Below are 13,063 nucleotides of genomic sequence, written 5' to 3' on the forward strand. Positions count from 1 at the left end.
ACTTCTTCCAACCAAAATGCACACTTTGAAAACTTAGCGTACAATTCTTCCTTCCTCAATACTTCTAACACCTTTCTCAAATGTTCACCGTGTTCTTGGTCATTCTTTGAGTAAATAAGTATGTCATCAATGAAAACAATGACAAACTTGTCAAGGTATGGTCCACACACTCGGTTCATAAGGTCCATGAACACAGCTGGTGCATTAGTTAAACCAAATGGCATGACCATAAACTCGTAATGACCGTAACGTGTTCTGAAAGCAGTCTTTGGAATATCATCTTCTTTCACCCGCATTTGATGATACCCGGAACGTAAGTCAATCTTTGAATAAACAGACGAGCCTTGTAGTTGATCAAATAAGTCATCGATTCTCGGTAGTGGGTAGCGGTTCTTGATGGTAAGTTTGTTCATCTCTCGGTAGTCGATACACAACCTGAATGTACCATCTTTCTTCTTGACAAACAAAACAGGAGCTCCCCACGATGATGTGCTTGGTCGAATGAAACCACGCTCTAAAAGTTCTTATAATTGGCTTTGCAGTTCTTTCATCTCGCTGGGTGCGAGTCTGTAAGGAGCACGAGCTATTGGTGCAGCTCCTGGTACAAGATCTATTTGAAATTCAACGGATCGATGTGGGGGTAATCCCGGTAATTCTTTCGGAAATACATCAGGAAATTCTTTTGCAATGGGAACATCATTGATGCTCTTTTCTTCAGTTTGTACTTTCTCGACGTGTGCTAGAACAGTATAGCAACCTTTTCTTATTAGTTTTTTTGCCTTCAAATTACTAATAAGATGTAGCTTCGTGTTGCCCTTTTCTCCGTACACCATTAAGGGTTTTCATTTTTCTCGTATAATGCGAATTGCATTTTTGTAACAAACGATCTCTGCTTTCACTTCTTTCAACCAGTCCATACCGATTATCACATCAAAACTCCCTAACTCTACTGGTATCAAATCAATCTTAAATGTTTCGCTAACCAGTTTAATTTCTCGATTCCGACATATATTATCTGCTGAAATTAATTTACCATTTGCTAATTCGAGTAAAAATTTACTATCCAAAGGCGTCAATGGACAACTTAATTTAGCACAAAAATCTCTACTCATATAGCTTCTATCCGCACCCGAATCAAATAAAACGTAAGCTGATTTATTGTCAATAAGAAACGTACCCGTAACAAGCTCCGGGTCTTCCTGTGCCTCTGCCGCATTAATATTGAAAACTCTTCCGCGGCCTTGTCCATTCGTGTTCTCCTGGTTCGGGCAAATTCTAATAATGTGGCCTGGTTTTCCACATTTATAACAAACTACATTGGCATAACTTGCTCCGACACTACTTGCTCCGCCATTACTCGTTCCGACACCATTTGTTCCTTTCGTTCTATTAACCCCTGGTCCGTAGACCTCACACTTCGCCGCGCTATGACCATTTCTTTTACACTTGTTGCAAAATTTGGTGCAGAACCCCGAGTGATTCTTTTCACACCTTTGGCATAGCTGCTTCTGATTGTTGTTGTTGTTGCGATTATTATTGTTATTAGGATGATTGTTGTAGTTGCTGTTGTTGTTGTTGTTGTTGTTGTTGTTGTTGTTGTTGTTGGGCCATTTGTTGTAGTTGCGATTGATGTTGCGATTGTTGGGATAATTGTTGCGATTATTGTTGTAATTGCTGTTGTTGTTGTATTGGTGATTCTTATCACCGTTTTCCTCCCACTTTCTTTTGACTTGCTTCACATTGGCCTCTTCAGTAGTCTGCTCTTTAATTCTTTCTTCAATCTGGTTCACTAGTTTGTGAGCCATTCTACATGCCTGTTGTATGGAGGCGGGCTCGTGTGAACTTATATCTTCTTGGATTCTTTCCGGTAATCCTTTCACAAACGCGTCGATCTTCTCTTCCTCATCTTCGAATGCTCCCGGACACAATAGGCACAATTCTGTGAATCGTCTTTCGTACGTGGTAATATCAAATCCTTGGGTTCGTAACCCTCTAAGTTCTGTCTTGAGCTTATTGACCTCGGTTCTGGGACGGTACTTCTCGTTCATCAAGTGCTTGAATGCTGACCACGGTAGTGCGTACGCATCGTCTTGTCCCACTTGCTCTAGATAGGTATTCCACCATGTTAACGCAGAACCTGTGAAGGTATGCGTAGCGTACTTCACTTTGTCCTCTTCAGTACACTTACTTATGGCAAACACCGATTCGACCTTCTCGGTCCACCGTTTCAATCCGATCGGTCCTTCGGTTCCATCAAATTCCAAAGGTTTACAGGCAGTGAATTCTTTGTAGGTGCATCCTACACGATTTCCTGTACTGCTAGATCCAAGGTTATTGTTGGTATGTAGCGCAGCCTGTACTGCGGCTATGTTTGAAGCTAGAAAAGTACGGAATTCCTCTTCATTCATATTCACGGTGTGTCGAGTAGTCGGTGCCATTTCCTTCAAAATAGTCAAATGGAACAAGTTAATCATACAGAATATTAAGAGTAGTTAATAGTATTTCGTAGCATAATATGAACTCATTTATAAAAGCTTTTTCTTCATATTAGCGTTTTATAAGTTTAAATTCGGGTAGTACCTACCCGTTAAGTTCATACTTAGTAGCTAATATACAATTCAACTACTACAATTCTATATGAAAAACTGATTATAATAATATTTCGCGTTCAAACTTTTATACAATATTTTACAAACTTACAATACCGCTTATTTTACATATAGCATGAAATATAGCACACAATAAATTTGATACAAGATGGTTGTGAAGATAATTCTAGCTAGTACACAAGTCGTTCAGCAAAGGCAATAAAGACACGTAATTCATACGTCCAGAAACAAGTCATGCATTCTGGTTTTACTAGGATTACTTCCCATCCTTGGTCTTGTGGAACATAACCGTTATGGTCGTTGATAAGACAGCGTGTTGTAACGTCGTCAAAGGGACGAGGGTTACGTAATGTCCAACAGTCCCGTAACAATCTAAAAACCTCATTTCTTACCCCAATTACCGACTCCGTCACTTGTGAGAACGTTTTGTTTAATAGTTGTAGGCCGATGTTCTTGTTCTCACTTTGGTGAGAAGCGAACATTACTAATCCGTAAGCATAACATGCTTCTTTATGTTGCATGTTAGCCACTTTTTCTAAATCACGAAGTCCAATATTCGGATATATTGAGTCAAAATAATTTCTTAACCCATTGCGTAAAATAGCATTTGGGTTCCCCGCAATATATGCGTCAAAGTAAACACATCGTAACTTATGGATTTCCCAATGTGATATCCCCCATCTTTCGAACGAAAGCCTTTTATAAACCAAGGCATTCTTGGAACGTTCTTCGAATGTCTTACAAACTGATCTCGCCTTAAATAGTTGTGCCGAAGAATTCTGACCGACTCTAGACAAGATTTCATCAATCATGTCTCCGGGTAGGTCTCTTAAAATATTGGGTTGTCTATCCATTTTGTGTTTTTATACTGTAAAATAGACAAGAGTTAGATTCATAAAAAAAATACTTATTGATACAAGCAATTTTTACATATATCATAAAGCATAAGCACACTATATTACATATATTACACCACACGAATACAAATATCTTATTCCGACTCGCTTGTTTCTTCGTCTTCGGTTTTGGTTCGTTTTGCCAAGTTTCTAGGGATATATGATGTTCCCCTAATACGAGCCGTCGTTATCCACATTGATTTAGAAAAACCTGGTGGTTTAGAGGTTCCCGGGTCATTGTTACAACTTAAGGACTTCGGGGGTTGACGATACATATAAAGTTCATCGGGGTTGGAATTAGATTTCTCTATTTTTATGCCCTTTCCCTTATTATTTTCTTTTGCCTTTTTAAATTCAGTTGGGGTAATTTCTATAACATCATCGGAATTCTCGTCGGAATCCGATTCATCGGAGAATTGGTAATCCTCCCAATATTTTGCTTCCTTGGCGGAAACACCATTGACCATAATTAACCTTGGTCGGTTGATTGAGGATTTTCTTTTACGTAACCGTTTTATTATTTCCCCCACCGGTTCTATGTCTTCATCCGGTTCCGATTCTTCTTCCGGTTCCGACTCTTCTTCCGGTTCCTCTTCGGGAACTTGTGAATCAGTCCACGAATCATTCCAATTTACATTTGACTCTTCATTATTATTAGGTGAGTCAATGGGACTTGCTCTAGAGGTAGACATCTATCACATAATATCAAACGCGTTAAGAGATTAATATATCACATAATATTCACATGTTAAAAATATATAGTTTCCAACAAAATTTGTTAAGCAATCATTTTTCAAGTAAACACGGTCGAAGTCTAGACTCACTAATGCATCCTAACAAACTCGATAAGACACACTAATGCAAAATTCTGGTTCTCTAAGACCAACGCTCTGATACCAACTGAAATGTCCCGTTCTTATTGATTAAAAACGTTCCATATTAATTGATTTCGTTGCGAGGTTTTGACCTCTATATGAGACGTTTTTCAAAGACTGCATTCATTTTTAAAACAAACCATAACCTTTATTTCATCAATAAAGGTTTAAAAAGCTTTACGTAGATTATCAAATAATGATAATCTAAAATATCCTGTTTACACACGACCATTACATAATGGTTTACAATACAAATATGTTACAACAAAATAAGTTTCTTGAATGCAGTTTTTACACAATATCATACAAGCATGGACTCCAAATCTCGTCCTTATTTAAGTATGCGACAGCGGAAGCTCTTAATAATCACCTGAGAATAAACATGCTTAAAACGTCAACAAAAATGTTGGTGAGTTATAGGTTTAACCTATATATATCAAATCATAATAATAGACCACAAGATTTCATATTTCAATACACATCCCATACATAGAGATAAAAATCATTCATATGGTGAACACCTGGTAACCGACATTAACAAGATGCATATATAAGAATATCCCCATCATTCCGGGACACCCTTCGGATATGATATAAATTTCGAAGTACTAAAGCATCCGGTACTTTGGATGGGGTTTGTTAGACCCAATAGATCTATCTTTAGGATTCGCGTCAATTAGGGTGTCTGTTCCCTAATTCTTAGATTACCAGACTTAATAAAAAGGGGCATATTCGATTTCGATAATTCAACCATAGAATGTAGTTTCACGTACTTGTGTCTATTTTGTAAATCATTTATAAAACCTGCATGTATTCTCATCCCAAAAATATTAGATTTTAAAAGTGGGACTATAACTCACTTTCACAGATTTTTACTTCGTCGGGAAGCAAGACTTGGCCACTAGTTGATTCACGAACCTATAACAATATATACATATATATCAAAGTATGTTCAAAATATATTTACAACACTTTTAATATATTTTGATGTTTTAAGTTTATTAAGTCAGCTGTCCTCGTTAGTAACCTACAACTAGTTGTCCACAGTTAGATGTACATAAATAAATCGATAAATATTATCTTGAATCAATCCACGACCCAGTGTATACGTATCTCAGTATTGATCACAACTCAAACTATATATATTTTGGAATCAACCTCAACCCTGTATAGCTAACTCCAACATTCACATATAGAGTGTCTATGGTTGTTCCGAAATATATATAGATGTGTCGACATGATAGGTCGAAACATTGTATACGTGTATATGGTATCTCAAGATTACATAATATACAATACAAGTTGATTAAGTTATGGTTGGAATAGATTTGTTACCAATTTTCACGTAGCTATAATGAGAAAAATTATCCAATCTTGTTTTACCCATAACTTCTTCATTTTAAATCCGTTTTGAGTGAATCAAATTGCTATGGTTTCATATTGAACTCTATTTTATGAATCTAAACAGAAAAAGTATAGGTTTATAGTCGGAAAAATAAGTTACAAGTCGTTTTTGTAAAGGTAGTCATTTTAGTCGAAAGAACGACGTCTAGATGACCATTTTAGAAAACATACTTCCACTTTGAGTTTAACCATAATTTTTGGATATAGTTTCATGTTCATAATAAAAATCATTTTCTCAGAATAACAACTTTTAAATCAAAGTTTATCATAGTTTTTAATTAACTAACCCAAAACAGCCCGCGGTGTTACTACGACGGCGTAAATCCGGTTTTACGGTGTTTTTCGTGTTTTCAGGTTTTAAATCATTAAGTTAGCATATAATATAGATATAGAACATGTGTTTAGTTGATTTTAAAAGTCAAGTTAGAAGGATTAACTTTTGTTTGCGAACAAGTTTAGAATTAACTAAACTATGTTCTAGTGATTACAAGTTTAAACCTTCGAATAAGATAGCTTTATATGTATGAATCGAATGATGTTATGAACATCATTACTACCTTAAGTTCCTTGGATAAACCTACTGGAAAAGAGAAAAATGGATCTAGCTTCAACGGATCCTTGGATGGCTCGAAGTTCTTGAAGCAGAATCATGACACGAAAACAAGTTCAAGTAAGATCATCACTTGAAATAAGATTGTTATAGTTATAGAAATTGAACCAAAGTTTGAATATGATTATTACCTTGTATTAGAATGATAAACTACTGTAAGAAACAAAGATTTCTTGAGGTTGGATGATCACCTTACAAGATTGGAAGTGAGCTAGCAAACTTGAAAGTATTCTTGATTTTATGTAACTAGAACTTGTAGAATTTATGAAGAACACTTAGAACTTGAAGATAGAACTTGAGAGAGATCAATTAGATGAAGAAAATTGAAGAATGAAAGTGTTTGTAGGTGTTTTTGGTCGTTGGTGTATGGATTAGATATAAAGGATATGTAATTTTGTTTTCATGTAAATAAGTCATGAATGATTACTCATATTTTTGTAATTTTATGAGATATTTCATGCTAGTTGCCAAATGATGGTTCCCACATGTGTTAGGTGACTCACATGGGCTGCTAAGAGCTGATCATTGGAGTGTATATACCAATAGTACATACATCTAAAAGCTGTGTATTGTACGAGTACGAATACGGGTGCATACGAGTAGAATTGTTGATGAAACTGAACGAGGATGTAATTGTAAGCATTTTTGTTAAGTAGAAGTATTTTGATAAGTGTATTGAAGTGTTTCAAAAGTGTATAAATACATATTAAAACACTACATGTATATACATTTTAACTGAGTCGTTAAGTCATCGTTAGTCGTTACATGTAAGTGTTGTTTTGAAACCTTTACGTTAACGATCTTGTTAAATGTTGTTAACCCAATGTTTATAATATCAAATGAGATTTTAAATTATTATATTACCATGATATTATCATGTATGAATATCTCTTAATATGATATATATACATTAAATGTCTTTACAACGATAATCGTTACATATATGTCTCGTTTAAAAATCATTAAGTTAGTAGTCTTATTTTTACATATGTAGTTCATTGTTAATATACTTAATGATATGTTTACTTATCATAGTATCATGTTAACTATATATATATCCATATATATGTCATCATATAGTTTTTACAAGTTTTAACGTTCGTGAATCACCGGTCAACTTGGGTGGTCAATTGTCTATATGAAACATATTTCAATTAATCAAGTCTTAACAAGTTTGATTGCTTAACATGTTGGAAACATTTAATCATGTAAATATCAATCTCAATTAATATATATAAACATGGAAAAGTTCGGGTCACTACAATGTTTATTCTCAGGTATGAAAGAAGTCTTCCGCTGTACAATTGCTCATTTTAAAGATATTACTTGGAGTCATTCATGACATATTTCAAAAGACGTTGCATTCGAGTCGTTGAGTTCATCAAGATTATTATTAAGTCAATTATATTTGAATATATTATGAAATGGTATGCATGTCTGTCAACCGTCGATGTAAATGAAAGTTTGTCTTTTAAAAACGAATGCAATGTTTGTAAAATGTATCATATAGAGGTCAAGTACCTCGCGATGTAATCAACTGTTGGGAATTGTTTATAATCGATATGGACTTCGTCCGGATGGATTAGGACGGGTCTTCACAAAACAGGGTCGTCAAGTAGTCAGACTTATCCTAACCATGAGAGAATTTGTCTCGTAAAATTGGGAGGGCGCCGTGCAAATTAGCTTGATAAGATTAATGAATCAGATCCCCAGAAGGGATAATCTCCTTAAAGATTAAAAATCAGCTTTTAAGACTGATATTACTCAATCCTAGAGATTGACCTTAAAGATTGAGAATTCAAACTCATGAAATTCAATGATATCTAAACTCGAGCTTGAACGAGAAAATATTTTGATCAAAATTACAAACCGATTTGTTTTCTGAAAACCCATTTTTAATACGTTCATTACCATTGAACGTAAAATCCTAGGAATTCAACTGGAATTCATTAGGTCACCTGAACCAAATCGGGTGTCAACCGTAAGAACGGCGGTTGCATAGCATGGTCAAAGACAGGACTTTGTACCAGACCGAAAAACCATAGGGTGAGCTTTACTATTGCTCCTACCAAGGATAGTAATTGCATCCAACATGTTATAGACCATAATTAAAAGCATGTCACGGGACATTGCCTAAACAGTTGCTTGTTCAACGCTTTCCTTTACAACCGGAAGGTAGTTTACCGAAAGGTAATATACGGAGCAAGTACACTGGACGTGTTGCTTTCCCAATACAAGGTCAGCAAGTGGGTGACACAAAACCGTAAGTTTTGAGCTAAAATTTTCAAATCTGAAACCCACAAAACCCACAAAAACAATTTGCAAACACCGGTGAAGGGTTATTCCGGAAAACTTATCTAGGGTAAAAGCTAGATTGGATTTTCAAAAGATCAAATGTTTTCATAAAGATCCAATTTCCTTAAGGATCTAAATTTTCATAGTCATGTGGACTGTAAACCACATCGTTACTACCATTGTTCATACCGCCGTATAGAAATCACTGATGTACAAAGTGTGAAGAATAAAGAAGTGATTCTAGTATTTTTATTTCAAGACTATATTGCTTGAGGACAAGCAACGCTCAAGTGTGGGAATATTTGATAATGCTAAAAACGAACATATATTTCATAGCATTATCCCTCAAGAAAGACAAGCTTTTATTTGCAATTGTCCTATTTACAAGTGATATCCGTTTAAATAATAAAAGGTGAAGACAAAAGGCAGATTCGACGAATTGAAGACGCAAACGACCAAAAAGTTAAAAAATTACAGAGTACAATCAAAGAGGTTCAAAATATTGATAAGAAACGCCTAAAAATGACAAGAGTACAAGCCGTGAAATGCAAAGTACAAGATATTAAATTGTACAAAAGGACGTTCGAAAATCCGGAACCGGGACCAAAGTCAACTTTCAACGTACGACGCAACGGACCAAAAATTACAAGTCAACTATGCTCAAGAATATAATATAATATATAATTAATTATATATATTATTATATATTATATATTTACGCAGCCCACGTTTTGGATCAATATGTGAGCTGTAATCCAGACCTCCGCACTCGAGGAGTTCTGATGTATAAAACAACCGCACTCGCGAAGATCTACAGGAAAACGTGGGCCTATAAAAGGCAACGAATTCTGCACAACGAAAAACACATCTTTTTCTTTCCTATCTCTCACTCGTAATATATATATATATATATATATATATATATATATATATATATATATATATATATATATATATATATATATATATATATATATATATATATATATATATTATAATTTAATTTTAATTTTAATTTTAATTTTAATTTTAATAATAAGGGTATGTTAGCGAATGTTGTAAGGGTTTAAGTCGAAATTCTGTCCGTGTAACGCTACGCTATTTTTAATCATTGTAAGTTATGTTCAACTTTTTTAAATTAATGTCTCATAGCTAAGTTATTATTATGCTTATTTAAGCCGAAGTAATCGTGATGTTGGGCTAAAATATTAAAGATTGGGTAATTGGATTTTGTACCATAATTGGAGTTTGGACAAAAGAACGACACTTGTGGAAATTAGACTATGGGCTATTGATGGGCTTTATATTTGTTTAATTAAATGATAGTTTGTTAATTTAATATAAATATTTACAATTGGACGTACCTATAAATAACCATATACACTCGATCGGACACGATGGGTGGGATATTTATAAGTACTAATAATCGTTCATTTAACCGGACATGGGAATAGATTAATAGTTAATGGACTTATTAAAACAGGGGTGAATTATATACAAGGACACTTGGTGTAATTACAGTTTAAGTCCCCAATTAGTTGGAATATTTGACTTCGGATATAAGGATAATTTGACAAGGACACTCGCACTTTATATTTATGACTGATGGACTGTTATGGACAAAAACTAGACGGACATATTGAATAATCCAGGACAAAGGACAAACTCATGGTAATAAACTAAAATCAACACGTCAAACATCATGATTACGGAAGTTTAAATAAGCATAATTCCTTTATTTCATATTTAATTGTACTTTTAATTATCGTACTTTAATTTATTGTCATTTTAATTATCGCACTTTTATTTATCGCAATTTCATTATCGTTATTTACTTTATGCTTTAAATTAAGTTATATTTATTTTTAATATTTTACATTAGGTTTTAACTGCGACTAAAATTTTAAAGTCGACAAACCGGTCATTAAACGGTAAAACCCCCTTTTATAATAATAATACTACTTATATTTATATATTTATTTATTTACAAATATAGTTTCAAAAATATAGCGTTAAACTTGGCTAAGATCCCTGTGGAATGAACCGGACTTACTAAAAACTACACTACTGTACGATTAGGTACACTGCCTATAAGTGTTGTAGCAAGGTTTAGGTATATCCACTCTATAAATAAATAAATATCTTGTGTAAAATTGTATCGTATTTAATAGTATTTTGTAGTAAAAATATAACTATTTCGTATACACCTCTACGCACATCACCTTTCATGGACACCTCTTAGGTAAAGGGTGTGACCATTCATGGTACCCTTTAGCCAAAAGGTGTAATCTTTCATACTCTATAAATAAGTGTATTTGTCTCACATTTCAAGATGATAAAAACATGAACATTCACAACATACATAAAACTCTTTGTTCTTGACTTCCAATTTTAATTGCCTATATTGGAGTTGTGCCTTTGTCTTATCCCGAATAAAGATTTCGTGTAACACTAAGGCAATCTATGTATAGGGTCGAAATACTTTATCGCGAAAGTGATTACACGATTCAAAGGTTTATCTGGCATTCAAACCCTATGATCCAACAGGTTGGTGGCGTGAGGGAGTGTTGCCCAATCAGAAGCTTCCACGTATTTATATTTTCTATTTCGATTGCAATTTTTGAGTGTATTTTGAGTTTAATTATTTGGGTGCATCTTGATTTTAATTGCTGAAGAAAATGAGATGAAGAAGACAATGAATTCTAGATCTGTTCGATGAAGGGGATAAAAGAAATCAATTTACACTTGTAATCCCTGTACTTTGTATGAATTTACAACTTAAACCCTAAACTTGAAAAAAATGAAAACCACAACATAAATATAAATAAATATCTGAGTTAATAATATATGGAGTAATAACTAACAAAAAAATATTTTAAACTAATTAATTTAATTAATATAAGTAAAAATAATAATAAATAACTCAAATAAAATATGAAAAAGAAAATAAAATAGTGGGACCTACTATCTATCACACAACCATCACGCCATACCACTACAAACTCCATCACGCCATCACTTTTGCCAAATCACCACTATACCTCACAAAAACACTCATCACACCCCATCTTGCCCATCACCATTATATATGGTCTTAAAGATATAGAAAGGGTAACAAATGAATTTTCAGTTGATAATTTATTTGATGTAGGAACCTTTTGGAAAATCTACAAATGTGACTACAGCGTAATTAGTTGCGTGAAGCGTATCAACAAGGATTTTGGAGTTACATTTTCAAGCATGAGGTTATACTGTTGGAGGATTTATCTAATAAACATGTGACCTCTATGTTGGGATACTGTGATGAAGAAAATGAAAAAATCATCGTCTATGGATTATCAACTGCAAATAGTTCATTGTATGATTATCTTTACAATGACAAAAAAGACACTCCTAGATTGACCAGTAAGCAATGCCTCGACATCTGCATAGGAGTGGACACCGTTTAAGTTATCTTCATAGGAAAAACATCATTCATCGTAACTTGGCCGCTATCAAGATTTTTCTCGATCTTGATTTGGTTCCTCGTATCTCAGGCATGGATTTGGCCTTCCGTAGATATCTTGACAATTTCTCGGATCTTTTCATGCATTATGACCACGGTATTATTATGTATTTAAATATCTTTTGATTAACATCATTATAATTTTTAATTAGACCAGTTTTTGTGCCTATGTTTCACTCTTAAATATCATTTATTTTTTGGAATAACAAAGATTCCTTCTAATAAACAAACTAATTAGCATTAACGTGATACTATATATAATTATTATTATTATATACAGTATTCACAAGTACAGAAGGGTATAGAGCACCTGAATGTTATGAACCGAACTATGAACCAAGCGAAGAAGCTGATGTTTATGCATTTGGTATTCTATTGCTGGAAATGTTATGTGAGAAACCGCCATGGAAGAGCCTGGTTATGTTGGCTCTTGAATTTTCCTTGAAAGGAGAACTTCCTAAGATTAGGCACGGAGTTTAGATAAGTATTTCTGGAGAATGTTTGCGGACATGTGAAAATCTCATAAGAGAATGTCTAGATGTTGATCCTTATAAACGTCCTTTAATGAAACAAGTTGTAGACATGCATAAATTGGCATCAAAACTACAAAATACATACCAGAATGGCAAGGATAATAGTCAAAAGGTTGGATATGAGGTATGCCATTAGCTAATGATATACAACTTCTTTTCATCTAAAATAATGTTCTTGTCATTTGTTGGTAGAACTATTTAAATCACATATACGAAGCACCTCATATATAATTTTTCACTACTCCACTAACCTCAAGAACTATTTAAAATGCAGTCCTCCCAGTTGAATAACCCAAGTTTGTCATCCTTCTGCCAGAGTTTCTCACTTTCTGATAT

The 13,063-nt window shown here is 33.9% G+C and overlaps 1 protein-coding gene across 1 annotated transcript; it reads left to right on the forward strand.

The window, feature by feature from the left end:
* The first annotated feature begins 12,101 nt into the window (after positions 1 to 12,101).
* Positions 12,102 to 12,674, forward strand: LOC139901746 (LRR receptor-like serine/threonine-protein kinase FEI 1). The gene is made up of 2 exons (XM_071884423.1): positions 12,102 to 12,291; positions 12,475 to 12,674. Exons 1-2 carry the CDS (start codon positions 12,102 to 12,104, stop codon positions 12,672 to 12,674), a joined length of 390 nt encoding a protein of 129 aa, XP_071740524.1.
* Positions 12,675 to 13,063: the final 389 nt, after the last annotated feature.

This window comes from Rutidosis leptorrhynchoides, chromosome 3, assembly GCF_046630445.1.
Source record: "Rutidosis leptorrhynchoides isolate AG116_Rl617_1_P2 chromosome 3, CSIRO_AGI_Rlap_v1, whole genome shotgun sequence".
NCBI classification, from domain to species: Eukaryota; Viridiplantae; Streptophyta; class Magnoliopsida; order Asterales; family Asteraceae; genus Rutidosis; species Rutidosis leptorrhynchoides.

What these genes read in the sequence shown, in the direction of transcription:
- LOC139901746 (XM_071884423.1), top strand. Translation starts at nt 12,102, where the DNA reads ATGCCTCGACATCTGCATAGGAGTGGACACCGTTTAAGTTATCTTCAT. An exon ending in TTTCATGCATTATGACCACG is followed by an intron (nt 12,292 to 12,474) that starts GTATTATTATGT and finishes TATTATATACAG; the next exon opens with TATTCACAAGTACAGAAGGG.